The sequence below is a fragment of the Strongylocentrotus purpuratus genome, unplaced genomic scaffold (genome assembly GCF_000002235.5).
Source record: "Strongylocentrotus purpuratus isolate Spur 01 unplaced genomic scaffold, Spur_5.0 spur5_scaffold_15, whole genome shotgun sequence".
Classification (NCBI taxonomy): Eukaryota; Metazoa; Echinodermata; class Echinoidea; order Camarodonta; family Strongylocentrotidae; genus Strongylocentrotus; species Strongylocentrotus purpuratus.
Genome location: NW_022145600.1, coordinates 18,208,734 through 18,236,206, shown reverse-complemented (window position 1 = coordinate 18,236,206; position 27,473 = coordinate 18,208,734). Strand labels below are relative to the sequence as shown.

Here is a 27,473-nt window from a genome sequence, read left to right as displayed (position 1 = left end):
TCCCCGGTCTCTCGATAAGACCACTCCAGCAAAGCATAGAGAGTCAATGTTAATGCGTATTGACCTTTAGCATTGCATTATGTGTTAATAGGCAGCATTTAAATACATGAATAGTCAATACACTCATAACACACAGATGCACACAATTATACCGATGTGTTTGATCGGCAAGTTTGACAGTATAGACTTACAATTTGAATTTTTAAATTATTTTTTTTAACATCAGTAATTAAAAAAAATGGTATTTTACTGCTATTTAGGTGTCATCAATTGTCATTAAAGTAACGATTTTGAGTGAAATTAGTTGAGTTTTATAGTGGTGTTTGAAATGTTGAGAATCAATAGCACAACTTTTAATACACAGCCAGGATAGTAATGCAGCTATGTGATATGTGTGGATAAGACTAGACTCCCATATTAGCAGTGGTCTCGATCTATTATCAAATCCGACTGAAAAATGGACAGAACTATCCAACTCATCAGTGCAGCCTTGCTGCGTGTTGAATTATCTTCGGACGAACGAAAAACGATCATTGAAAAACAACTCCAGCGGTTGTCTGAGAAGGAAGACAAGACGGATAATGTTGAAATTCCAGCAGGTAACGAAAATAATTCATTTCGGAAATAACCGTTGAGAAAAAATATGTCGAAATCTTAGTCCCATATATTGAATTGCACGTCATGGGGTTGTGATATTTCCGGGTTGATATTATTATTATTATTGTGACGGAATAGGGGGGGGGGGGGGTGGTTAATAGATAATACAATAGAGGAAGAAAGAAGGGGGGTATGGGAGGAAGAAGGGGGGTAAAGAGGAAGAGGGGTGGTGGTGTTGTAATTCCCCAGTGAGAGAGAAAGGGGGGGGGGGGTGCTTGCATCGCTTGCCACCAAAATCAAGTCAACCTTCACAACACAGTAAGCTGCCACCATCTAGTCTTTAGTAAGAGCGCTAGATTCTCTTCTCTTTACAACTTGATGTTGTAAAGAGATTAATACCAGACCTGTTGGATCACACAATAAACGATATTTAAATGACTTAATTATTCACAAATCACAGCCTTCTCATTGGCTCATTTCGCACCTCTTGAATTCAACACAACGCACTAATGGTCAACCTTTGACCTGAACCCTGGGCTCTCGTAAACATTCGCGCTAGATTCAACTCGTGCCACGAGCAGCCTGGCTCATCTCCACACTGTTCCACACTTCAAGTAGCTTGTATTTCTTCATTTAGGTGAGTTAAAGCATCATCATAAGATCTGAATAATTCTGTCAGTACTCTGTAAGCATGATTTAATCCTAATATTTGTATCAGACTTGTACAGCTCAGATTCTCTAACGTTCTGCACAACACACTGCAAACATGTGACAGGGCACACTGGGTGTCCTGTACACGCAGTTAAAACACACACATTATTCACACTCGTATCTTGGGGCACTTTCTCTCACGTCCTCTATCCCAATCCTCCCATAAGGTAGCGAGCAATCTAAAGGCACAATGACATGGATAAGTGTCTGAATAGAACCAGACAATGATTTCGTTCTTCAAGTTCTCAATCGCGCTATCTAAAGAAGATGTAAAAGTACCAATCACCATTCACACTTAACTAACTACTGTAACTAATGTGTAACCAGACATGTATTACTGTAACTTGTAAGAATGAATCTGTCAGCCTAATTGTTCAGGTGAACAAATAACAAGTAACACTTTATTAATGGATTTCAATTAACAGTGAGGCTTTCATGCCTAATTCAACGTTGACGTAATTCAACTCGAAAATGTATGCAATGCAATTACTAAGTATAAGAGTTCAAATGTACATTATATACAGATGTGTTGTCACTTTTGTCAGACAACCAATCATTTACCTAAGTGATACTAACTTAATTGTATAGACTATAATAGTAGATGCAGTATTATGTTAAAGAGTTCTATAGGGACAGGTTTAAGATGTTACAATAATAGATCATTAGCAACTGAATTCTATTCCAAAGTGTACCTTTTCTTTCCTTCTAAAACATGAGAAAGTAATTCTATTCCGGGCACAACATAGCCACTTCATCTTACGGTCAATCTAGGCTGACCAGCAGCCATCTAATAATTACTTCATTCCAAGTTCAAGTACAAATACTTAACTGCCTTCCTTCTTATTGCCTAGGCATAATCAACTTATGGTATTCGGATTCACCGCTCAACGGGTATTTTACTTACTGGTCTATCCACCCCTAATCTCGTCATGGCAGCTCACTCTGTCGGCATAACCATGCGATCTTTAATCCTTAGGTCTTTACAATAGGTTATAGCCTCAAATTTCCAATTCCTATCCTATTGCTAACTTCCAGAATTACTAATCAGTTCTAAACGTACTTTAATCTTAAGACAACCGGTTTGTCTAGGGATTCGTTCCTTGCTCTCTGTAATTCAGTGCTTATTAAGGGATCATTATCAATAAGTGTTACTAAGATAAAATATACATGTAAGTTACAGCTCCATAAATACATAAGCTACTTATATTAATTTGTACATCATTAATTGTTGAATTGTGAATCTATTTACAAGTGACTAAATCTTATGCAAGTAATAGCATCAGATCGTATTTACTTTGTTCATAAATATGACGAATATATTTAAAGTACAACTATATAGAATACAATTATTAAATATACAAATGTTCAATATATATAAGTTACAACTGCTTTACATGTAGATAGATATATTCTTAAACTACTAGGTACAGGTGACAGACTAAGTTACTGAGGCCCTCAGCCTCGTCCTCCAGAAATTCATATTACTAGTAATGTATTAGGTCACACAGCAGATATGGTCTATAGTCTAGAGTAAAAATCGATAATAAAAGAGAAAATGTTCCAATGACCAATTAAATAATCAGTCCTCCATTGAATAATAAGCAGTAGCACTAATATTCAATATCTCACAAATAGATAAAAGTTTGTACATGTATAAACATTCTTAGAACTACTTGTCACAGAAACCAGATTGGAATTGGTTAGACCTTTAGGTATACCCGCAAAGGATCAGTTAGTCAAACTATCCAGCGACCTGAAGTACACCTAATTTCAGCGTAGCTAATGATTTATTAGCTACAAAGAGTAAAATCTCTCAACCAAAAGTAATAAATTAAGGGAATATGTTCACCACTTCCAATGCTCATTTCTTAACAGTGACTGTGATATCTGAACTGACATCTCTGTAATGCAATATAATTGTAAAGACATTTTATTAAGTGTTGCATTATTCAATAAATAATTACTGGCACAGTAATATAAAATCCAAGAATTCATGTCCATTTTGTGTATTCTGTTTCAGTTCCAAGCATACATATTGATAACTATTATCTGATAAATGAATACCAATATAACAAGCATCCATATACACAGCAGTCATACTAATCATATGCACAATACCAATTTGGCTAGTTTTGGGCCATCCCATTTTGGCTAGTTTTGGGCCATCCCATTTTGGCTAGATTTTGGCCAATCTGCTTCTGGCCTGTATTCGATTCGGCCTTAAAAACCATGAAAATACACATTTAACTCTAAAATAAACATTAAAACATCAATTTTGGTACAAAGTCCAATAGATTGATCAACATTTGTTGTTGGTGCAATGCAAATCAGCTAATCTGCATATGAATAGCAATGGGCGGAAACGAAAGGAATAATTACCGTAAATCTCGGTTCAACAAGGTTCACAGACAGGTCAGTTTCACAGCGCATCTAATGCCAAAGTGTACAGCCTAGCCACATCGATCAAACTCGGCTATCACATATCAGCGCACTACCATGCGCTATGCGCGTATGCTTTAACCACGCGAATATGTACGCACATGAATATTCATAAATCTTCGCAATAACTATTTCAAAGTAAGTGCGATTACATCAAATAATTTGTAACCTTTATACAAAGAGAAATATATTGATCAAAATAAAGTAAGAGCCTTATTCCGAGAGTACAGACATTTAGAATAATGGTAAGTCAGCCTGACAGTATAACTCAGCAATTTAACAAGTGAAATAGACAAAAATATATGAAAAGATCGAAAAATCAGTCCCACATATATATTTTGGTGTTTCAAGTCAGTTTTATAAAAATGAACAAGTTAGATTTTACGCTGACCGTCACACTACCTCCCTTCTTCTAAATCGCTGTCCCCAGCGACTAAAAAAAAAAAAAAAAATTAAAAATACAACCACTCATTTCTTATCATACATGTACCATACTTTGACATGGTAGTGTATATACAGTACATACAGGTCTATGTGTATTTTTTTTTTCTTCTTCTGTTAACTACAGCATAAATGTAGGCTTAAACGCTAGTTTCAATAAATATACAATAATTAAAATTCTCAATAGTTATAAATACACAATAAATAAAAATTACTCCTCATTACTGTCTTCGTCGAAATTAAAGGTTTTCGTCTCTACCTTCCCTCTTTTTTCCTTCCCGTGCACATGATAATAAGTCTCGGTTACGACGGTCACTGACACCAGTTTTATACGTCCAATTTCTGTTGCTGCTCTGTTTAAACTAATCGTTACTTCCTCTAAGTCTGGTGTTGGTCTTGGGTCAGTTGGGGTCGGCTGTCGGTCATCAGTTGCGTCTGGGGTAGGTTGTGGGTCATCAGTATCCAGGGTTGGTTGTTGATCAGCGGTATCCGGGGTTGGTTGTTGATCGTCAGTATCCAGGGTTGGTTGTTGATCAGCGGTATCCGGGGTTGGTCGTCGATCGTCAGTATCCAGGGTTGGTCGCCGATCGTCAGTATCCAGGGTTGGTTGTTGATTGTCGGTATCCGGGGCTGGTTGTTGATTGTCAAAAGAGTCAGAGAAATAGTCCCCTGGAGACAAAGATAATGTTTCGTACAAATATTTCAACGAAAGTACTGGCAGAGGGGTACTAGATCCTGAGTTAATATCCTTACTCTTCTGTCTTCTTTCCTTTTCTGCTTCTCTTGCCTTCTTAGCAATTCCTTCTCCTACTCGCTCCTCTTCCAACTTCCTTTTACTTTCCTTCCCCTCTCTCAGGTTTTCTTGCTTCAACGTATAACGATCTGATGCCGCGGAGAAAGCCACTGCTAAAGTATCGCTTTTGGAGAGGTTATGAGTTCTCCTATAATGCCTACGGAATTTAATCCCCTCAGTGGTTTCATATGCACAAGTCTTGCATTTCAGCGTTAGTTCACGTCCATGGGCCTCTTTCATGTGTCTGTTTAGCTCTGCCCGTGAAGTAAAACCAGCCTTACATGTACTGCAAAGAAGTAACATCGTAAATCGTAAATCTGGAAGAGGTAGAAACACAGAAACAAAAACAAATTAGTCCCACATCCAATATTCATTTTAATCTCGGTATCGTCCTGGCACACGCCGAGTCCTAGCTAAATTATGACGTTTCAGCCAAGTCTCCAGAGGTGGACCATCATAACCCTTAAGTCTGTCTAAGTGCACTACTTTAGGCTTACATCTCTCACTTCGTTGTATTCGATATACCACATCAGAAAGCTTAGTGATAACTAAGTAAGGACCAGTCCACTTCATGGTTAGCTTAGGACACACTCCTCTCTTCCTCTCTATTCCATACAACCAAACCCAGTCACCAACTTTATAACTGGTGAGTCTAGTGTTCCTATCATACATCTTAGCTTGGCGTTCACCCGTCAAGCGAAGTTTATTTCGGGCTCTATCATGCACATCATGAAGTTTATCTCTCAGTTGCTCTGCATAATCTCCTATTTCACTTCCATTTTCCACAGATGAAGATCGCTCAACCAATATATCTACTGGCAATGAAAGTTCTCTTCCCAACATCATTATTGCCGGAGTTTCTCCCGTTGACTCCTGTACACTTGATCTGTAAGCTAACATGGCATGGGGAAGCAGCTCGTCCCAATCTCTCTGGTTCCTGTCCGGATCGATGAGGGTTCTCACCATGCCAATCAAGGTGCGGTTAAACCGTTCAATCATCCCATCACTCCTGGGATGAAGAGGACACGTACGCGTCTTCTTAATTCCTAGAAGTTTACATACTTCACTCATTAAGTTAGACTCAAAGTTTCTGCCCTGATCAGTGTGGAGCTCATTTGGGATTCCATATCTGCATACAAATTCCTCTACAAAGATATTAGCCACTGTCTTGGCTTCTTGGTTTGGCATAGCATAAGATTCAGTCCATTTAGCGAAATAGTCTCCAATGACCAACACATATCTATTTCCTTTATCTGTCTCGGGCAAAGGTCCCATAATATCCATAGCCACTCTCTCCATCGGGGCTCCAACTCTGTACTGTTGCAAAGGTGCTCTATTCTTCTTAGGTGGATTCTTGGAACGTGCACACACAGTGCATTTCCTAACCCAAGAGCGTACATCAGCGGCTAGTCCTACCCAGTAGAATCTACGTTGAAGTTTGTGTAACGTCTTGTTTACTCCTAGATGAGCTCCTGTTTTTGCATCGTGCAAATCAGCCAAGGCCACTGAGCGTAGGGACTTGGGGAGTACAGTTTTCCAGTTCACTTCCTTACCATCATCTGACTCCCATCTTCGAACTAGAATCTCATCTTTTATTTCCAGTAGCTCCCAGTTTATCCAATATGTCTTTACTGCTGAAGATAGCATAGACATTTCCTTCCACTCTGGCTTCAATTGAGACTTCTCTTTCCATTTCAACACAACACTGATATCACCATCTATTAATTGTGCTTTCCTTATTTCAGCAAAGGTGAAAGAAGGTGAAAGACTTATCGCTTCTACTCTCTCCTCAAGTCCAATCGCATCTCCATTAGTTGGTGTCTCCATTATTCATCATAACACGAATTCTGTATATAAAAAAAAATATATATATATATACGAAATAACACCATAAAATATAACATGTCATAAGTAACTATAGTCTATGTATTAACTCAATCTATCTCTTATCATTGCAGACATCATCAAGCCTGCCGCACTGTGAACAGGGGCGTCGAGATAATCCATCGGCATTAGAATGAATTCGACCTGCTCTGTGCACTAAGGTAAGTCGATACTGGCTAACAACTTCCAGCCATCTGGCTACTTGACCTTCAGGATTCTTAAAGTTCATTAACCATCTCAAAGCTCCATGGTCTGTCCGAACCGTCACTTCTTGTCCATACAGATAATGTCGGAAGTGCTTCAAGAAAACCACAATAGCAAGCAGTTCTCTTCTAGTTACACAGTAGTTTTGCTCAGGTTTACTTAGTGTTCTGCTCGCATAGGCAACTACAACTTCATTTCCCTCTTGCTCTTGTGATAGGACGGCTCCGATTCCATACTTGCTAGCATCAGTATCCAAAATGAACGGTACTCCTAATTGTGGATATGCAAGGATTGGTGCAGTGATAAGATTTTCTTTCATCGTCCTGAATGCAATCTCACATGCATCAGTCCAAATGAAAGGATGTTCTTTCTGGGTAAGGGCAGTGAGCGGTTTGACTACATCCGAGAACTTTTTCACGAATCGTCTGTAGTAAGAAGCTAAACCCAGAAAACTCCTTACATCTGTGGCATTGGTAGGTGTAGGCCAGGTCCTAACCACATCTGTTTTTGCAGGGTCCGTGCTAACTCCTCGTTCTGAAACAACATGTCCAAGATAGAGAACTTCTCGTTGGAAGAGGTGACATTTTTTAGGCTTCAGTTTGAGTTTAGCTTCTCGGAGACGAATGAACACATCCTCTAACCTGTGTACCATTTCCTCAACAGTGGATCCAAACACAACAATGTCATCTAGATAGATGAGGAGGGTCTTCCATTGTAGTCCAACAAATATATTCTCCATTAGTCGTTCGAACGTTGATGGGGCATTACATAGCCCGAATGGCATAACTTCAAACTGAAATAATCCTCCGGGCACCACGAATGCCGACTTCAGTTTTGCATCTTCGTCGAGGGGTACCTGCCAATAACCGGCTGCCAAATCCAGTGTGCAAAAGTATTTTGCACCAGCTAAATAATCGATCGACTCATCAATCCGGGGAAGGGGAAAAGAGTCTTTCACCGTGTGCTTGTTCAGCTCTCGATAATCAATACAAAACCTCTTTGATCCATCCTTCTTTGGCACTAACACTACAGGCGAAGACCATGGGCTTGCTGAAGGTTTAATAATGCCTCTATCTAGCATATCTTGTACCTGTTTTTCCATCTCTTCCCTTTGGCCAATTGGGGAACGTCGTGGTCGCTGTCGGATTGGTGCTAGGCAAGTCGTATGAATGCTATGTCTCACTTTGTCTGTCTTGCCAATGTCATGATCACCCCGGGAGAACACATCCTGGTAGTCAGAAAGAAGTTTTGCAAGTTTTAGATAATCTGAGCTGTCATTATTCACCTTAGACTTCTCATATAAATCATGGAGAAATTCGGGAACTTGGGTAGCTACATCAATATCCACATTCACATCAATCTGTCTTGTAAGCAAGGTTCCTCCATCAGAGTTTGTACACTGAATGACATTACCATCCATTATCAGCTCACATTTGTCACAGTCTATTGTGCTCTTTGTGGCTAGTAACACATCCATACCTAGTATGCCATCATTCTGAATGTTCGCTACCAAAAACTTGGTTGATAGATAAGCTTGTCCAATTTGCATATTCATAGTTGTAGTCCCAAAAACTCTCACTGGTGCACCATCAGCTTGCTGGAGTTTGATATTAGTGCATTGAAGATCAGTTTCCTCATCTTTTCTAATCCTATTATAGAACGTTTGTGACATTATAGTACTCATAGCTCCAGTATCAATGAGAAAACTAACTACGACTCCATTTATCCGAACTGCAATGAACATTCCTCTCCTTGCCTCATTTATTACGCAGACAGTTAAACTGGCTGCATTTACATCCTCGGACCTTGTTGAGTTGACCGTCCCCCGGTCCATCGGGATGGTCTGCTTCCGTTTCCCTGGGTCTGTTTAGGGCAGTATTTTGCCATATGACCATTCTCTCTACAATTGTAGCAAACTATTCCTACTGATTTGGATTTGTCCATGTTCATTTCCCTCATCATTTCCATCATCTCCCCAAGACTTGACTTTAACCCATCAATTTCCTTTCTCATCTTGTCTACAGGGATTGGTTCCACATTGCTTTCCATGCTACGAACATGACGAGCTGGTCGAGTACGTTCACGAGCCTTCTCAGCCTTGCCGAAAGACTCAGTTGCCAATCCTGCTCGGATAGCATCATCAAGCGTTATTGCATGGGCGCGGAAAATTCCTGCTCGAACTTCTACATCCTCGATAGCATCAGAAAAGTGCCCTCGTGCAAGCCTCTCTCGTGCATCTCTGCTTAACTCCGGGTATGCCAGACAAGTTAAATCTCTGATTGCCTGACCTAGCTCCTGTAAGCTCTCCTTTGGTTGACGACGCCTCGTCCTCAATTCCAATAAGAAATTCTCAGCATCCTCTCCTGGACCAAATCTACGCTCCAAATGTGACGCAAGTTCAGAATAAGTAAGCTCACGACCAATGGGAATATTGTTCAACACTTTCAGTGCTGCTCCTTGAAGTCTTGTGGCTAGAAATTGTCCAGCCTCCACATCATTCCATCTATTTAGCTTCATGCAGACATCAAAATGTCGGCGATAATCTGTCCATGGAATTCTGCCTGCAAACTTGTCTGGAAGAACATCTCTCATTCCAGAGTTTGAACCTCTTCGTCTCCTAGAGTCGGTGGATTGGTTACTCGCAACATAAAGCGGATGATTCTGGAAGTCAGTAGGTGTTAACACCTGGCGCCTCTCTCCAGGTATAGCATCTCCAAAGCCTGACATCTCAACAGCGATTTCCGGATCTCGCTCGTCTATTGCCCAGCGTCTTTGGACTTCTTTCTCATCATTGCCAGAGTCACCGGCTGCCATTTCTCCAGGTTGCTCACTAACAGGAGCATCCATCTCAATCTCGTAAATCCCTATTTGATTAATTTTGAGTAACCAAACAAAAATATCTGTCACCTTGTACCTTTACAATGTAAAAGGAGTAGAGCTCCTTCTTAATATTTATTCACATTGAATATTCATTGTGCATGTTAAGTAGAGTACACTAACTAAATCTTAACTAAGTAACTATAGGTACACTATTACTCTTAACTAAGCCTTGCTTAATATAGCTTGGTATGCACTTCTGGATGACTATTGATTCTGAACTCGAGTCCTTTATTTCACAGTAACGGCAGTACTCCTTTGACTGCCTTACTCGAATACAAACTAAACTATCGGCTCAACAGATCCTTGCTGTCTCTTGCTTAAGCTTTAGTCTTGACCCACTCGATTCAGACCTCAATACCAATTCTGCTAACTCATAACCACTTAAGCACAATCTACATAATTACATGTATGCCGTGCACTGCACACAGTAAAAGTCAGCTCATGGAATAGATTCAAGCAAAAGTAAGTCAGTGATCAGCTCTTCTCTTCAACCAGAGCCTTGCTCACGAGTGTCCGGCATCAATAACCCTCAGTGGATTTGTCGCCATCAACATCAAGCCATAGCATAACCATACTTAATATACAGTAACCCTACATGTAAGTTAATAACGTACTTAGTCTGGTTCACATTAGCTACTTAATGCTTAAGTTTATCTGTCATGTCTAAAACATCGTAAACAACTTGCTGGTACTTTTACTTGCCAATTCACCTCAAAAATTCACTGGAGGAATACTCATCTCCAATTATTTGCAAGTACAAAATTTCTCAAGAAAATGCGCCATTTTGTTCGAACGAAATCATCCCACCGCTGCCACCAAATGTGACGGAATAGGGGGGGGGGGGGTGGTTAATAGATAATACAATAGAGGAAGAAAGAAGGGGGTATGGGAGGAAGAAGGGGGGTAAAGAGGAAGAGGGGTGGTGGTGTTGTAATTCCCCAGTGAGAGAGAAAGGGGGGGGGGGTGCTTGCATCGCTTGCCACCAAAATCAAGTCAACCTTCACAACACAGTAAGCTGCCACCATCTAGTCTTTAGTAAGAGCGCTAGATTCTCTTCTCTTTACAACTTGATGTTGTAAAGAGATTAATACCAGACCTGTTGGATCACACAATAAACGATATTTAAATGACTTAATTATTCACAAATCACAGCCTTCTCATTGGCTCATTTCGCACCTCTTGAATTCAACACAACGCACTAATGGTCAACCTTTGACCTGAACCCTGGGCTCTCGTAAACATTCGCGCTAGATTCAACTCGTGCCACGAGCAGCCTGGCTCATCTCCACACTGTTCCACACTTCAAGTAGCTTGTATTTCTTCATTTAGGTGAGTTAAAGCATCATCATAAGATCTGAATAATTCTGTCAGTACTCTGTAAGCATGATTTAATCCTAATATTTGTATCAGACTTGTACAGCTCAGATTCTCTAACGTTCTGCACAACACACTGCAAACATGTGACAGGGCACACTGGGTGTCCTGTACACGCAGTTAAAACACACACATTATTCACACTCGTATCTTGGGGCACTTTCTCTCACGTCCTCTATCCCAATCCTCCCATAAGGTAGCGAGCAATCTAAAGGCACAATGACATGGATAAGTGTCTGAATAGAACCAGACAATGATTTCGTTCTTCAAGTTCTCAATCGCGCTATCTAAAGAAGATGTAAAAGTACCAATCACCATTCACACTTAACTAACTACTGTAACTAATGTGTAACCAGACATGTATTACTGTAACTTGTAAGAATGAATCTGTCAGCCTAATTGTTCAGGTGAACAAATAACAAGTAACACTTTATTAATGGATTTCAATTAACAGTGAGGCTTTCATGCCTAATTCAACGTTGACGTAATTCAACTCGAAAATGTATGCAATGCAATTACTAAGTATAAGAGTTCAAATGTACATTATATACAGATGTGTTGTCACTTTTGTCAGACAACCAATCATTTACCTAAGTGATACTAACTTAATTGTATAGACTATAATAGTAGATGCAGTATTATGTTAAAGAGTTCTATAGGGACAGGTTTAAGATGTTACAATAATAGATCATTAGCAACTGAATTCTATTCCAAAGTGTACCTTTTCTTTCCTTCTAAAACATGAGAAAGTAATTCTATTCCGGGCACAACATAGCCACTTCATCTTACGGTCAATCTAGGCTGACCAGCAGCCATCTAATAATTACTTCATTCCAAGTTCAAGTACAAATACTTAACTGCCTTCCTTCTTATTGCCTAGGCATAATCAACTTATGGTATTCGGATTCACCGCTCAACGGGTATTTTACTTACTGGTCTATCCACCCCTAATCTCGTCATGGCAGCTCACTCTGTCGGCATAACCATGCGATCTTTAATCCTTAGGTCTTTACAATAGGTTATAGCCTCAAATTTCCAATTCCTATCCTATTGCTAACTTCCAGAATTACTAATCAGTTCTAAACGTACTTTAATCTTAAGACAACCGGTTTGTCTAGGGATTCGTTCCTTGCTCTCTGTAATTCAGTGCTTATTAAGGGATCATTATCAATAAGTGTTACTAAGATAAAATATACATGTAAGTTACAGCTCCATAAATACATAAGCTACTTATATTAATTTGTACATCATTAATTGTTGAATTGTGAATCTATTTACAAGTGACTAAATCTTATGCAAGTAATAGCATCAGATCGTATTTACTTTGTTCATAAATATGACGAATATATTTAAAGTACAACTATATAGAATACAATTATTAAATATACAAATGTTCAATATATATAAGTTACAACTGCTTTACATGTAGATAGATATATTCTTAAACTACTAGGTACAGGTGACAGACTAAGTTACTGAGGCCCTCAGCCTCGTCCTCCAGAAATTCATATTACTAGTAATGTATTAGGTCACACAGCAGATATGGTCTATAGTCTAGAGTAAAAATCGATAATAAAAGAGAAAATGTTCCAATGACCAATTAAATAATCAGTCCTCCATTGAATAATAAGCAGTAGCACTAATATTCAATATCTCACAAATAGATAAAAGTTTGTACATGTATAAACATTCTTAGAACTACTTGTCACAGAAACCAGATTGGAATTGGTTAGACCTTTAGGTATACCCGCAAAGGATCAGTTAGTCAAACTATCCAGCGACCTGAAGTACACCTAATTTCAGCGTAGCTAATGATTTATTAGCTACAAAGAGTAAAATCTCTCAACCAAAAGTAATAAATTAAGGGAATATGTTCACCACTTCCAATGCTCATTTCTTAACAGTGACTGTGATATCTGAACTGACATCTCTGTAATGCAATATAATTGTAAAGACATTTTATTAAGTGTTGCATTATTCAATAAATAATTACTGGCACAGTAATATAAAATCCAAGAATTCATGTCCATTTTGTGTATTCTGTTTCAGTTCCAAGCATACATATTGATAACTATTATCTGATAAATGAATACCAATATAACAAGCATCCATATACACAGCAGTCATACTAATCATATGCACAATACCAATTTGGCTAGTTTTGGGCCATCCCATTTTGGCTAGTTTTGGGCCATCCCATTTTGGCTAGATTTTGGCCAATCTGCTTCTGGCCTGTATTCGATTCGGCCTTAAAAACCATGAAAATACACATTTAACTCTAAAATAAACATTAAAACATCAATTTTGGTACAAAGTCCAATAGATTGATCAACATTTGTTGTTGGTGCAATGCAAATCAGCTAATCTGCATATGAATAGCAATGGGCGGAAACGAAAGGAATAATTACCGTAAATCTCGGTTCAACAAGGTTCACAGACAGGTCAGTTTCACAGCGCATCTAATGCCAAAGTGTACAGCCTAGCCACATCGATCAAACTCGGCTATCACATATCAGCGCACTACCATGCGCTATGCGCGTATGCTTTAACCACGCGAATATGTACGCACATGAATATTCATAAATCTTCGCAATAACTATTTCAAAGTAAGTGCGATTACATCAAATAATTTGTAACCTTTATACAAAGAGAAATATATTGATCAAAATAAAGTAAGAGCCTTATTCCGAGAGTACAGACATTTAGAATAATGGTAAGTCAGCCTGACAGTATAACTCAGCAATTTAACAAGTGAAATAGACAAAAATATATGAAAAGATCGAAAAATCAGTCCCACATATATATTTTGGTGTTTCAAGTCAGTTTTATAAAAATGAACAAGTTAGATTTTACGCTGACCGTCACATTATTATTATTATTAATATTATTATTTTAATGTGACTTGTATCTGCATCTCTCAACGTCTAGGGAAATAAAAAAGCGGAAAAAAAAGTATTTTAAGAAGAGTAAAACAGTGACAAGAATATATGTTTATATTATCATTCAGAAGAGGAAGAAGAAGAGGAAGAAGAATGAAGAAAAAGAATGAAGAAGAAGAAGGAGGAGGAGGAGAATTAGGAAAAGAAGAAGATGAAGAAGAAGAAGAAGAGGAGGAGGAGGGAGAGGAGGAGGAGGAGAAAGAGGAAGAGGAAGAGGAAGAAGTAGAAGAAGAAGAAGGAATATTTTAAAGGAAAAAAAGGTGTAAATTCTGTAGACAGGGTAACAGTAAATCAGGAAAAGTACCAAGCATGCGCATGCCAAGTAAATTGCTTCACTCAAAAATTGAATACGTTGGAGAAGTTTATAAATTGCACCTAGATTTAAAAAAAAATGGTATTTCACTTTGCATTTGTAAGAAAAAAAATTGCTTTTAAATTTTATCTGAATAATAGTTTAAAGGGACTATGTCCCATTTGCAGGCCAAAAAAATGAAAAAGTTAAATTCCAACTGCATTTGAAAGATAATACTAATTTAGAACTTCCCTAAAAAAGGTGTGGCTTGAAAATGTCTTCAAGTGGGAAAATAACGACTATTAGTTGTCAAATCGACTTTAGGGCTATAGAGCCCAAAAGTAATAGTCTTGATTTTCAGACAATTGTACCGAATGGTCATACGTTTTATGCTGCGCAAAGATTCAATCAGTTTAATCTTGGCCATCACAAGAAGTGGGTTATTGATGTAGACAAATGCTCATGTACCCTTTACAACTCTTTTCATGTATGTTATTACCAAATAAGAAAAAAAAAGCCAGTCAGTCACTCAATAGTGTCTGACAGTGAAGTCTAGCAAGTAAACGGTTTTCCTTGCATAATTTGAATATGAGGACACTGCTAACGTTTACATTTCACAGATAGGACATACATGACATATTCATAATTCCTGCAAAGTTCTACAGCATTTGAGGTTGGCTGCAAAAGGGACATAGTACCTTTAATACTACAGATTTTTATATATTTTCATTCAAATGTATGACATATTCAATTCAATGATTTAATTTCAATCAATGATTCAAAATTCCTTAAGTTGCAATTGAAATGTCAGTGTGTAAGCTCTCAATAAGAATGAATGGTTACTTTTTCCATTTGTGCAGGTCTGGAATGGTTTAATACTTCAGGACCATTATCATTCAAGTCAAACTTGCAAGGCAAATTGGTTGTGCTAGACTTCTTCACATACTGTTGCATTAACTGCATGCACATCCTGCCTGACCTGGAGGCACTGGAGGAGAAGTACTCAGTAGAGGACGGTGTTGTCGTTGTTGGAGTCCACTCGGCCAAGTTTGAGAACGAGAAAGTATCTGCAAACATCAAGAATGCCATTCTTCGTTACAATATCCATCACCCTGTGGTGAATGATCATGATGCCGTGATGTGGAATGACCTCAACATCCAGTGCTGGCCGACCTTGCTCATCGTTGGTCCATCAGGAGAACCTATCCTCTCCATCATCGGTGAAGGGCACAGGGATATTCTCTTTGAAGTGGTCCAACTATCTCTTGATCACTTCAAATCAAAGCTGAGTCCGCAAAGCCTTCCTGTCGTTGCCCTCAAGGATTCGTTGGTCGACTCTCCGCTGCTCTACCCTGGCAAGGTCACCACCAACCCTGAAGGGACACTGCTGGCTGTATCTGACACAGGACACAACAGGGTGATCATCGTGGCTCTTGATGGAGTGGTACAACACTGCATTGGAGGTCCAGAGACTGGCTTTAATGATGGACTCTACCAGGAAGCAAGGTTCCACTCCCCTCAAGGTCTTTGCTGGGCCCAAGATGTCATTTATGTAGCTGATACAGAGAACCATGCCATTAGAAAGGTAGATAATCATGATGCTTTATATCTATTTCCAGCTGGGAAATGTGAGAGCCTATAGAACAAAAATTACTTTCTTGTTCAAAATAGTGAATTTATATCAGCTACAGCATTGATCAATTTCTGTGGAGCAATATTAATGCATCTTTTGTTCTGTTTACCAGAAATCATTTTAACCTTTCCGGAGATGAATTAATTGTTACTCCTTTGCAGGCTTCAATAATGCATATTAAAACCCTTTATATTATATAACTTTCTTTTGTTAACTCTCTCAGATTGACTTGAAGGAGAAGCGCGTCACCACCATAGCGGGTACAGGAGAGCAGGGCGTTGATTGGTATGGGGCTGGGCGTGGCACAGAACAGGTTATCAGCTCCCCCTGGGATGTTGTACTAGGACCTCCAAATGAAGATGTTCTGTTCATTGCCATGGCAGGCACTCATCAGTTATGGGGACTGTTTCTCTCAGACGGCCATTGGCTAAAAGCAGTGTAAGTAGTACCAAGTACAATATTGATCAGTATCTGTATTTAGATTAATGATGCTAAGGTTTAAGCTCCATGAAACCTGTCTCCTAATCGTGTATATTTCTTGATAATCCTTTAAAATATTGTCTGCTTTTGAGATCAAGTCTTATTAAAAAGGGTGAGGGAAATTGCTTTGTCTTATCAAATTTCCAATGCAAATTACAGTCCAGTATATCTCAAAGTTCACTATCAAGAATATTTCATATTCATATTCATATTCATATTCAAATTTATTGTCCAATGATTGGAAATTTGTTTCATTTGCATGTCGGTACAAGGTTACACATTATAAACATCAATAAGATACATATGGGTACAGAGTAGAACATTTAACTTGGACATAGGTAACAACAAATGCGATAGTTCAACATGCAGACTAAAATTCGATTCATAAATTAAGTAGTTAAATTCAGTTCAAGTTCGGATTAAATTCATTCGCAATTCAGATTAAATACAATTAAAAATTTAAACCAATTCAATTCGTAATTCAGATCAAATCCATTTCAAATCCCGATCACATTCAGTTCGTAATTCAAATGAAAATATAATTAACAAAATCAAATCACATTCAGTTTATAATTCAAACTAAGTAATAAAATTACATTCATAATTCGGGTTAAGTTAAGTTCATAATTCAAATTCAATACAGTTCATGATTCAGACAGATTCAATTCATATTTCAGGAAATAATTCAATTCAAATCCCGATCGCGTACAATTCATAATTCAGATTAAATTAAATTGACAATTCAGGTTAAATAAATTCGTAATTCAGATTACTACAATCTATAATTCACATCAATTCAATTCGTAGTTCAGATTAATATAAAATTAACAATTCAAATCAAATTCAATATATAATTCAAACTAAGTAATTAAATTATATTCATATTTCGGGTTAAATTAAATTCACAATTCAAATGCAATACAATTTATTCTTCAAACCAGTTCAGTTCATATTTCATAATATAATTCAACTCAAGTTCCGATCACCTAGAATTCATAATTCAAATTAAATTAGTTTACAATTCAGATTAAATGCAAGTTATAATTCAAAAATAGGTGATTACATTCAGTCATAATTCAGATTAAGTTAGGTTCACAGTTCAAATTAAATTCACAATTCAGATTAAATTCAGTTTATTATTCAGACTTAGATTAAACCCTCCTCGTTCATCAGCCTGATTGAGCTTGGCACAAATGAATTTAGAAACCTGCTCGTTCTGGACCTTAGAGATCTTAACCTGTTTCCTGACCTCAGGGCTACATAATTATTATTTAAGGGGTGACGGCTGTTATGGTAGATTGATTTCGCCTTGTCGAGTACTCTATTTCTACATATATCTTCGAAGTCTAGATTCTTCCCTACAATTTTTTCCGCTTGTTTAACAATTCTTTTTAGCATAGAAAAGTCTACTTTTCGACATGCTGTGTACCACACAACGCAGTCGTTTACTATTATGCTCTCTATCACAGACTTGTAGAAAAGGTACATTATAGTGCGGTCTACGTGAAAGGAATTGAGTTTACGAAGGAAATATAACCGTTGCTGCCCTTTCTTGTACAGCTCCCTACAGTTGTCATCCCATTTCAGCTTGTCATTAATTACAGTGCCAAGGTATTTGTATGATTTCACTATCTCTATTTCTTTTCCGTTTATTTTCATTGGGCAGCTACTTGGATCTACGGGTCTTACTTTCCTAAAGTCAATTATCATCTCTTTTGTTTTCGTAGTATTGAAGTCCAGAAAGTTTTCATTGCACCACTCAGTAAACCAGTTTAGATAATCTTCGTATTCAGTCTCACTTCCTCTGATATTCCCAACAATAACAGTATCGTCCGCGTATTTCAAGACTGAGACATTTTCCGAAGATGAGCGGCAGTCGTTGGTATACAACACGAACAGGATGGCCGAGAGCACGCACCCTTGAGGAGACCCGATGTTGGTAACAATGGACTCACTCATTGTGTTCTGCACCCGTACTTTCTGCATTCGGTTCTGCAAGAAGTCCACGATCCAAAGTATGAGCGATGGCCTTACTTCAAGACGCTTCAACTTCTCAACAAGCACATGAGGGCGGATGGTATTGAACGCAGAAGAGAAGTCCACGAACAATGCTCGTACGTACGATTTCGTCTCTTCTGTGTGCTTGTATAGCAGATGTGTTAGATAAAGGGTAGCGTCTTGAACAGATTTGTTTTGTTGGTATGCATACTGATGAGGATCAATCAGCTCTCTGATTGGCTGAAGAAGACTCTTTAATATGATACGCTCAAAGCACTTCATTGCGATTGGTGTAAGTGCCACAGGCCGGTAATCATTAAGCTCAGATGGACGGGACTTCTTAGCCACTGGAATGATGGTGGATGTCTTCCAGCAAACAGGAACAACTTTCCTGTCGAGCGAAGTTTGAAATAGCAAACGAAAGGGGGTTGCAAGTTCCTTTGCACAATTTCGCAGAAGCTTTCCGCTGATATTGTCCGGACCCATAGCTTTCCTCGGATTAACTCGGCTGAAGTAAAGAGAAACATCATTCTCCTCGACCCTCAGAGATTCATCCTGGGAACGGATTAACTCATCTCTCTGCGCTTCGATGACATCGATGAATTCGTTGGTATCGAATCGGCAGTAAAACGTGTTGAGTTCATCAGCAAACTTTTGAGGGTCATCGATGTTTTCAAAAGCGTGGTCTTTCCGTTGTTTATAATCAGTCATAGATTGTAAACACTGCCACGCCTCCCTTGGTTTGTGAGCTTGAAAATGGCTTTGCAGCTTCTCTTTATATGTTTGCTTAGCGTTATCTATCTCTTGTCTCATGTCCGCATGAAGACTTTTTAACAATGCTTGGTCCCCAGCAACAAATGCTTCCCTCTTGGCTTTCACTATGGCTTTCAGTTGTGTCGTAATCCAGGGCTTATTATTCGGATAAATGCGTACAGTCTTACTCTGAACATGAAGATTTTGGCAAAATACCACGTAATCATTAATCGTGTCCGCTATCCCATTTAAATTGTCTGAGGCCTCGAAGAAAACATCCCAATCACTTATTTGAAAACACGTTTGTAGCTTTTCAATAGCTTCATTGTTCCACACTTGCACGATTTTTTTGGCGGGTTTCTGAGTTTTTAGTTTTTGTCGGTATTTAGGTAGTAAATGCACTACATTGTGATCAGACAGGCCTATCGGTGGACGAACGATGCATTTGTAGGCATTTTGGATTGAACAATAGCATCTGTCCAAAATGTTCTCCCCTCTTGTCGGCTTATCTATAGCTTGGCAGTAATTAGGCAGAGAATTCTCTAATCGGCAATGATTGAAGTCTCCAAGGATAATTTTGGGTGAATCTGGGGACAGGGCTTCCATTTCCCCAACTATGTCTTGTATGTGTTGAGTGGCTTGATTTCCATCAGCATCTGGGGCAACATAAACTAGAAATAGGTGCACTTGGTTAAACTCGCGGGGTAGATAGAATGGACGAAATGACACACATAGCAGTTCCACATCTTTGTTACAAAATGATACTTTATCATTAAAAAAATCTCTATAAATAGTATTTTCCTGTTAATTTCACATCAGTAATAGGGTAAAAGGAAGTTGTTTATTCCTTATCAAAGCTTACAAGTCATGTGGCCTGTTTAACCAAAACTGAGCTGTTATGAAATGCATATTTTACTTTTACACATTAGCGCAGACAGAACAAGAGTCATTGAAATGATATTGCATGGTTATCTATATATTTTGTCATGAACCAAGAGATATTGAAACAATGTTGCATAATCATCTGTGTATGAGATTTGAATTGTACCAGATTTGATGCTTTTTCTGATCAGTTTAAAACACTTCATCCACATAACAATTCATAATCCTCTTCAATCATTGCTAACAGGAGCCATGATGCTGGAATCTGCATGAACTATGCAGGGAGTGGCAAGGAAGAAAACCGCAACAATTCCTACCCCCGTAAGGCAGGCTTTGCGCAGCCCTCTGGACTGGCCCTGGCCCCCCAGGAGCCGTTCAACTGTATGTTTGTAGCAGACAGCGAGAGCAGCTCAATCAGAAGAGTGGCCTTTAAAGATGGGGCTGTGAAGAATGTTGTGGGAGGTGAAATGGACCCAATGGTAAGAAAAAGAGGATTCTCCTGGGACCTGTTTCACAAAGCCTTTTATCAATGACAAATGACTAAAATCAGTGACAAATCTGCTGATAACCAATCAGAAGCAAGGATTTCAGTAGCTTGTAACAAAAACTGTCATTTGTCAGTGATGACAAGTTTTGTGAACGCCCCCATGGTAGCTTAGCAAAATGTAGTGGCAAGCTAATGGCATAATAGTAGTAATATTTGTTAATTAGAAGTTTGTTTTTGACATATATCTCAATCAAAGTCTAGGTAACATTTAAAGCCCCTCTAAAGTGTTGGGAGCCCAAAAAATTTGATAGCCAAATTTCACTTGAATTGTATCATAATGTGAAAGACGATGTCATTTAAGACACATGTCTGTAAGAAAAACAAATGTGTTTGAAGTAGAATATTGATAAATGGATACAAAATTTACGTTTTCTGCGTACAACAGAAAACCCAAATTATGTATTCTTTTATCAATATTTGTCTTCATATACAATTTTTTTTTTTTTTTTTTTTTTTTTTTTTTTTGGGGGGGGGGGATCTTTGCAGAAGTGTGTCTTAAATGACACCCTCTTTCACACTATGATACAATTCAAGTGAACTTTTGCCATCAAATGTTTGGGGCTCCCAACAAGATTTCAAGAATAATTCCATCCATTCCCTTAACTGAATTAAGGGCACAGACATATAGGAGACCCAGTTGCAATTTTCTTGTTAGGAATATGGTCCTTGATTCAAAGTCATTGTCAGTCCATCACTACGATGATAACCTGTTTGAACCCTTCAGGATTCACTTGCATGGCTTCACAGTCACAGTCCAAATATGCTGGAAGCCATAGACCTGATTAAGATTAGTCATCAATAATTTGCATGCCTTGTCTGTTCTATTTGACAGAATCTGTTTGCATATGGAGATAGCGACGGGAAAGGCCTTGAGGCAAGGCTGCAGCATCCTTTAGGTGTGGCCTGGGATCATAGCAAACTTCTCTTTGTAGCTGACTCGTATAATCACAAGGTAATTGATGCCACAGCTCTAACCGCTTGAGCCCTTCCCAAAATCCAAAATTGTTGCCATTTCCTTATTTTTCCTGTAACTTTACAACTAAATAACCCACATACAAAATTTAAATGTCTAAATCTGTTTAATGCTTGTGAAAATACCTCTTAAACACAGAAGTGACAGTTATCTGTCAAGAGTGGTCTTTAGTAAGGTGTAGGGGTCTAGACTCTAGAGGATCTGTCTCTGGATTATGGCTCTAATGACTCGGGTTCAGGTCTTTACCATGGCATAAATTTCCTTTTCCAAGACATCCACATTTGCAAATCTTTTTGACCAAGGTACCAGATAACGGGTACCCAACAAGCAGAAATTACTGAATTTTTAGCAGCATACTGTCAAAGTTTGACTATCGGAATGCAAATCATATGCCTTATAATTGTTTCACTAGGTATAATAATAAAGTGATAATAATAATAATAATAATAGTGGGTTCTTGTATAGCGCTCATGTCAGTCAGATTTGACCCTCCTGGCGCTCCCGATTATTACCCTGGCTTTAGCACGGCTGCCATACGGCGCTCTAGCATTTCAAGGAATAAATTCCTACCAGGTACCCATTTACTTCACCTGGGTGGAGTGTGGCAAATGTAGATCAATGTCTTGCCAAAGGACATTAGTGCGGCGGCGGGACTCGAACCGCGAACCTTGTGATCGACAGTCCGGCGACGTATCCACTCGACCACAACACCTCTATATAATATAATTAACATGTTTTATGTGAGCTTATAATTTCTATTCTTGTTTTCTAAAATCTCATAATCTGTTCTCTTTCTCTCTCTCTTTTTATATCTCTCACTATCTCCTTTCTCCCCTCTCCCCTCTCCCCTCTCCCTTCTCTCTCTTTCCATATCTCTCACTGTCTCCTTTCTCCGTCTCCCTTCTCTCTCTCTCTTTTCACATCTCTAACTATCTCCTTTCTCCCCCCCCCCCTCTCTCTCTCTGTCCATATCCCTCACTATCTCCTTTCTACCTCCCTCTCTTTCTCTCTCTCTCTTTCCATATCTCTCACTATCTCCTTTCTCCCTCTCCCCTCTCTCTCTCTCTTTCCATATCTCTCACTATCTCCTTTCTCCCCCCCTCTCTCTCTCTCTGTTTCCATATATCTCTCACTATCTCCTCCTCTCTTCCTCTCCCTTCTCTACCCTGGTCCCTCTCCCCCTCTATCCTCTCCCTCTCTCCCTCTCTCTCTCTCTCTCTCTCTCTCTCTGCTATCAATACCTCCTGGTGCCCAGATCAAGATGATTGATCCAGAGGAGCGCTACTGTGCAACATATGCCGGTACAGGAGAACCAGGCAAAGGGGGTGATGACGAGCACATCTTGAAAGCACAGTTCAATGAGCCTGGTGGCCTGGCAATCTCTCCATGCGGGTGTAAGATCTACGTAGCTGACACCAACAATCATACCATCAGATGCATTGACATCAAAACGTCTACAGTCACCGAGGTTAGTTGAAGAGCCAATGGAATGTTTTAGGGTCTGCCTTCTTTGAAAAGGAGTACCAATTTGGTGATCCAACCTATAATTCAGAAGGGTGTTAATTCATAATTTTAAATATAAGGTTAACTTTAAGTTTACAGTTATTTTAGTCTTTTGCTCTTTATCTTTCAGGGGATGAGAAAGGATAGATGCAATAGTACTTGTATTCATGTTATGTATTTGCATATTTGAAAATGCATCAAATTTACATTTAGATATGGACTATAAATACTTTATTATTAACTTACTAAGTTTGTGAAGCCTATTTTATATTACTTTGTGTAAATTTTTTTACAAATTACGGTCAAAATACTCATACTCTCTCTCTCTCTCTACAGCTGAAGGTAGTACTTCCACCTGTCACATCAGTAGACAGTAAGCCCAGTGCTCCAAAGAAAGTCAAGACTATGCTGCCTAAACATGCATCCCCTACGACAGTAGAAGGTTTATCTGTAGGGTTGGATGGCTCGGTCACCCTGGTGCTGGACGTGAGTCTTCCCCCGGAAAGCTATCTCACCGAAGGAGCACCGAGCGCATGGCAGATTTTCATACCAGGTGAGTTGATAGTTGAACCCATTTCCTACAGGAATCGTTGCCTGTGGGAATGAGTAAATGCAGTAGTAGTTGATGGATTTAAAGGGATTGGGTATCTTTGTCTCAGATTCTAAAACAGGATCCCGGATTTAGCTCATGCTGCAGTGATTATTATAAACCTTTAGGTCAGTCAGAAACCCCATGACTTTTACAAGCCGATCACATGTCTGATTATCAAGATATTTATGATTGGAAATCAAAATTTCAAATTTTTTTTTTTCCTAATGTTCTTATAACACTACAGTCAATTGGGGAAGTGAATATTGTAAAACCGGTCATTCCAAGATTTTTACTTTTTTGAGGCACTTCCTGATCATTTTGAAGCGCAATTTTTTTAAGGCTTCAATATTACACCATATCACAGACACTGGTAACACATAGGGCCATGTATTTCAGATTTAACATATAAGAGTTAAATGATGCCTTTAACATGGGAGAGGTGAATATGGTTATGTGGGCTTGCTATCATGTTTATATGCACGTAGAGGATTGAAATCTTGAAGGGTACACCAGCCAGCTTGTTTGATTGACCTCGGGTCACTTTTAAGATTTTAATAGAAGTTACATTCTTTCTCTCAGAGCTAAATGATACTTCTACAAAAAGTTACCTTGAAACTTGAATACATGTAGTTTTTCGTGATAGATTTTACAACATATTCTTTCTCTTTTGGGAGACAAAAAGGGGCTGCTTAAGACAGGTGGCCTTTAAATAGAGATGAACACTGTTCATTTCCATTTCTGAATGCCCTTGAATTCATATGTTTGTGCTGTTCTTTTTCCTTTGCCCCTTTTTTATAGGCTCAGAACCTCAAGCGGTGATGTCAACAACCAGGCTGGAAAGCCTTAGCAACCCTTTACCTTCCTATACCTGGACACCTCCACCAGACGCCCAGCTGCCAGTGACATTGCAGGTGGAATCAACGCTCTACTACTGCCTCACCTCCGGGGTGTGTAAGCGGCAAGTCTTGGGATATAGTGTACCTGTCACAAGGCAGGAGGGAGCTCCCCAGGATGTCAAGGTTGAACTGTCCCATCAAGTACTGGAAGATTCTTGAAATCTTCTCTGCAGCTACCAGTGACTCAATTTGCAGGCTGAATGTACTCTCTACCAATGCCTCCCCTCGGGGGTGTGTTGGTGACGGGTCTTTGGATTATGTGAACCTGTCCCCAGGCTGTTAAAGTTGAACTATCTCATCCAGTTCTAGACAAATTCTTAAAAACATCTGTAGCTACCGGTGGTATTTTAAGTAAAACCAAAGCTCTATTTGCCATTAAGTGTGTATTTCCTGGCAGATTGTTGAATTTAGTGTACATCATACAAGGCAAGATAGAGCTTCCTAGACTATTAAGGCTGAACTGTCTCATTGAGTACTAAAATATTCTTGAAAGCTATCATAGTTACAAGTGACATTACACAGATTGAATCAGGACTCTAGTACTGCCTTCTCTCAAAGAAGTGTTGCCATTAAGTATTTGGATTTGTAAAGCAGGAAGGGGTACCCGAGACTGTTAAGGCTGAACTGTTGCATCAAGTACTACAAGATTCTTTAAAGCTTTGATCTGCACCTACCAGTGACTTCGCAGGCTGAATCTAGTCTCTCTACCACTGCCTCCCCTCAGGAGTGTGTTGGCAACAAGTCTTTGGATCCGGTGTACCCGTCACAAGGCAGCATGGGGCGCCTCAGACTGTGAAGATTGAACTGTATTCACTTATTACCAGAAGACTCATGAAGGTAGAACACTGGAAGTCTGTGGAACTTCTTATCAGCTGTCTGTATTCTTATACATGAACTTCCACCTGAAATAGAAAGCAATGCTCTAGAGGACATTTTATAATTATATTATTTACATTTTTTGATATAAAAACCACATCAATGTTGTTTCATTTGTGATGCATTCTTTATATTATGTTATTCTTCTTATGTACTCTGTTTCTCATGAATAGGAGCTAAAAAATGAAATCACCTGAGTAATATATGTAAATATGGAAATGTATATTTTGGTATTAAGTGCAAGTATTAAGAAAAATGTAACAAAATACAAATATATACAAGTGGAAGGTTGAACCATTATAAGAATGTACATACCAGTAATTAACATTCAAACCTAGTCACAATAACTATGAAGAAGAAATGTACATACACATTGAAAATTTTACTATACGGTATTTACAAAAAAATTGGATGATGGAATAAGCTGAAATTTTGCCTAAAATGTGTGTGCACTTTGCAGACTGATCTTCATTTCAGACATGTTGTCTATTCAAATAAATTGGCACAGCATGCATTCCCACCCTATGTATGATAGAATATATGCTTTCATACAAGATTTGGATAATAATTTTATCGAGGATTTACATGTATTTAGTGCTCAAGCTAGAATACCAATTTTTGTGTTCACACCATATTCTGGTAACCATTTAACACCCGGATGGAGAGTTCCAAATGTTGATTAATGACTTGCCAAATGACACTATTGCCATGCCGACCGGGTTTGAACCCATGAACTTTGCATCCACAGTCAGGTGGTGCAAACCACTTAACTATGACACCTGTAAATATATAAAGACATATTTACAAATTACACAAGTGGTAAATAAAAATTAAGGATTTGTGAGTCATAAGCTCTCAGGTAACATCAAATAATAGATAAAGAGAAAATGTTGCTTCCATTCTTCTGTGCTTCCTACATTTCTCTTGTGAACAGAATCCATTTTCTAAATCATTTTGATGGTCTTCCTCTTTAAAAAGTAAAGCTCAAGTTTTGTGAAATAAGAAAAATATTCTGAGCTTATATCATAATTTTCAGAAATTCCATCTTGACCTAAGGGTAGAAAAAAAACATGCACAGTAATTAACCAAATGTGCTCAAATCACAAGGTATTGGATTTATATGGCAGTTATATTTATTGCATACCAGTAACCATATATATGTTTCTTCTTAATTAATCTCAAATCTTTAATGTTTAAATACATTTCTGCCTGCAATGGTCATTGGAATATCTTTTGGCCATATGTTATACAGCATTATATATAAATATGGTATGAGCAAAGAACAGTCAAACTGTGGTTTGGTATGTAATTTTTTTGGCATATACAGTATTATATATGAGTATGGGCAAAGAACAGCAACAAATTTGATTTGGTATGTATTTTTTTGGCAAGAAACTATGAAGTGAAATGAATAATTATTCTTGTGTTATTGTATTATACTATTTTTGTACTTTATACATGTGTTTTATTTGGGCACACTAAACTCAGATTCATATAAGATTTAAACTCTCTTGATGTCTACTTTACTTAATATGATCGAGTTATTACCAGGGGGAACAGAGGTTCACATTAAATGGGGGGGGGGGGGAGTGAGAGAGAGAAGCCTGAGAAGAGAGAGAGAGAGAGAGAGAGAGAGAGAGAGAGAGAGAGAGAGAGAGAGAGAGAGAGGGTAAGAGAGACAAAGGGGGAAATGATATAGAAGTGGGCATACATAGATAATTCAATTCAATGAATTGATTCATCAAAATTAAATGAATTGAAATTTAACATGGCGTTTATTTATAAC

At 38.4% G+C, this 27,473-nt stretch overlaps 2 protein-coding genes and 3 long non-coding RNA genes across 5 annotated transcripts; 2 read left to right on the top strand and 3 right to left on the bottom strand.

Annotated features, from left to right (window-relative positions):
• The first annotated feature begins 422 nt into the window (after window positions 1-422).
• LOC591178 (NHL repeat-containing protein 2) lies at window positions 423-26,943 on the top strand. The gene is made up of 8 exons (XM_030985736.1): window positions 423-599; window positions 15,415-16,139; window positions 16,411-16,625; window positions 20,548-20,779; window positions 21,680-21,799; window positions 23,076-23,288; window positions 23,660-23,876; window positions 24,714-26,943. The coding sequence occupies exons 1-8, from the start codon at window positions 458-460 to the stop codon at window positions 24,968-24,970; spliced, it is 2,121 nt and encodes a 706-aa protein (XP_030841596.1). The 5' UTR covers window positions 423-457; the 3' UTR covers window positions 24,971-26,943.
• LOC105446786 lies at window positions 764-12,909 on the top strand. The gene is made up of 3 exons (XR_004064158.1): window positions 764-1,234; window positions 6,940-7,026; window positions 9,094-12,909. It is a non-coding gene; the product is annotated as an uncharacterized LOC105446786 (long non-coding RNA).
• On the bottom strand, window positions 1,682-5,013 carry LOC115924068. The gene is made up of 2 exons (XR_004064159.1): window positions 3,688-5,013; window positions 1,682-2,833 (listed from the first exon to the last, which is right to left on the bottom strand). It is a non-coding gene; the product is annotated as an uncharacterized LOC115924068 (long non-coding RNA).
• LOC105446785 lies at window positions 5,044-8,797 on the bottom strand. Its single transcript, XM_011684034.2, has 2 exons — window positions 8,160-8,797; window positions 5,044-5,298 (listed from the first exon to the last, which is right to left on the bottom strand). The coding sequence occupies exons 1-2, from the start codon at window positions 8,751-8,753 to the stop codon at window positions 5,230-5,232; spliced, it is 663 nt and encodes a 220-aa protein (XP_011682336.2). The 5' UTR covers window positions 8,754-8,797; the 3' UTR covers window positions 5,044-5,229.
• LOC115924069 lies at window positions 11,726-14,198 on the bottom strand. The gene is made up of 2 exons (XR_004064160.1): window positions 13,732-14,198; window positions 11,726-12,877 (listed from the first exon to the last, which is right to left on the bottom strand). It is a non-coding gene; the product is annotated as an uncharacterized LOC115924069 (long non-coding RNA).
• Window positions 26,944-27,473: the final 530 nt, after the last annotated feature.

Coding starts and splice junctions, on each gene's coding strand:
- LOC591178 (XM_030985736.1), top strand. CDS start 458: ATGGACAGAACTATCCAACTCATCAGTGCAGCCTTGCTGCGTGTTGAA. Junction 600..15,414: donor TAATGTTGAAATTCCAGCAG/GTAACGAAAATA, acceptor CCATTTGTGCAG/GTCTGGAATGGTTTAATACT. Junction 16,626..20,547: donor GGCCATTGGCTAAAAGCAGT/GTAAGTAGTACC, acceptor CATTGCTAACAG/GAGCCATGATGCTGGAATCT.
- LOC105446785 (XM_011684034.2), bottom strand. CDS start 8,753: ATGAGTACTATAATGTCACAAACGTTCTATAATAGGATTAGAAAAGAT. Junction 5,299..8,159: donor GGGAAGAGATGGAAAAACAG/GTACAAGATATG, acceptor TACCTCTTCCAG/ATTTACGATTTACGATGTTA.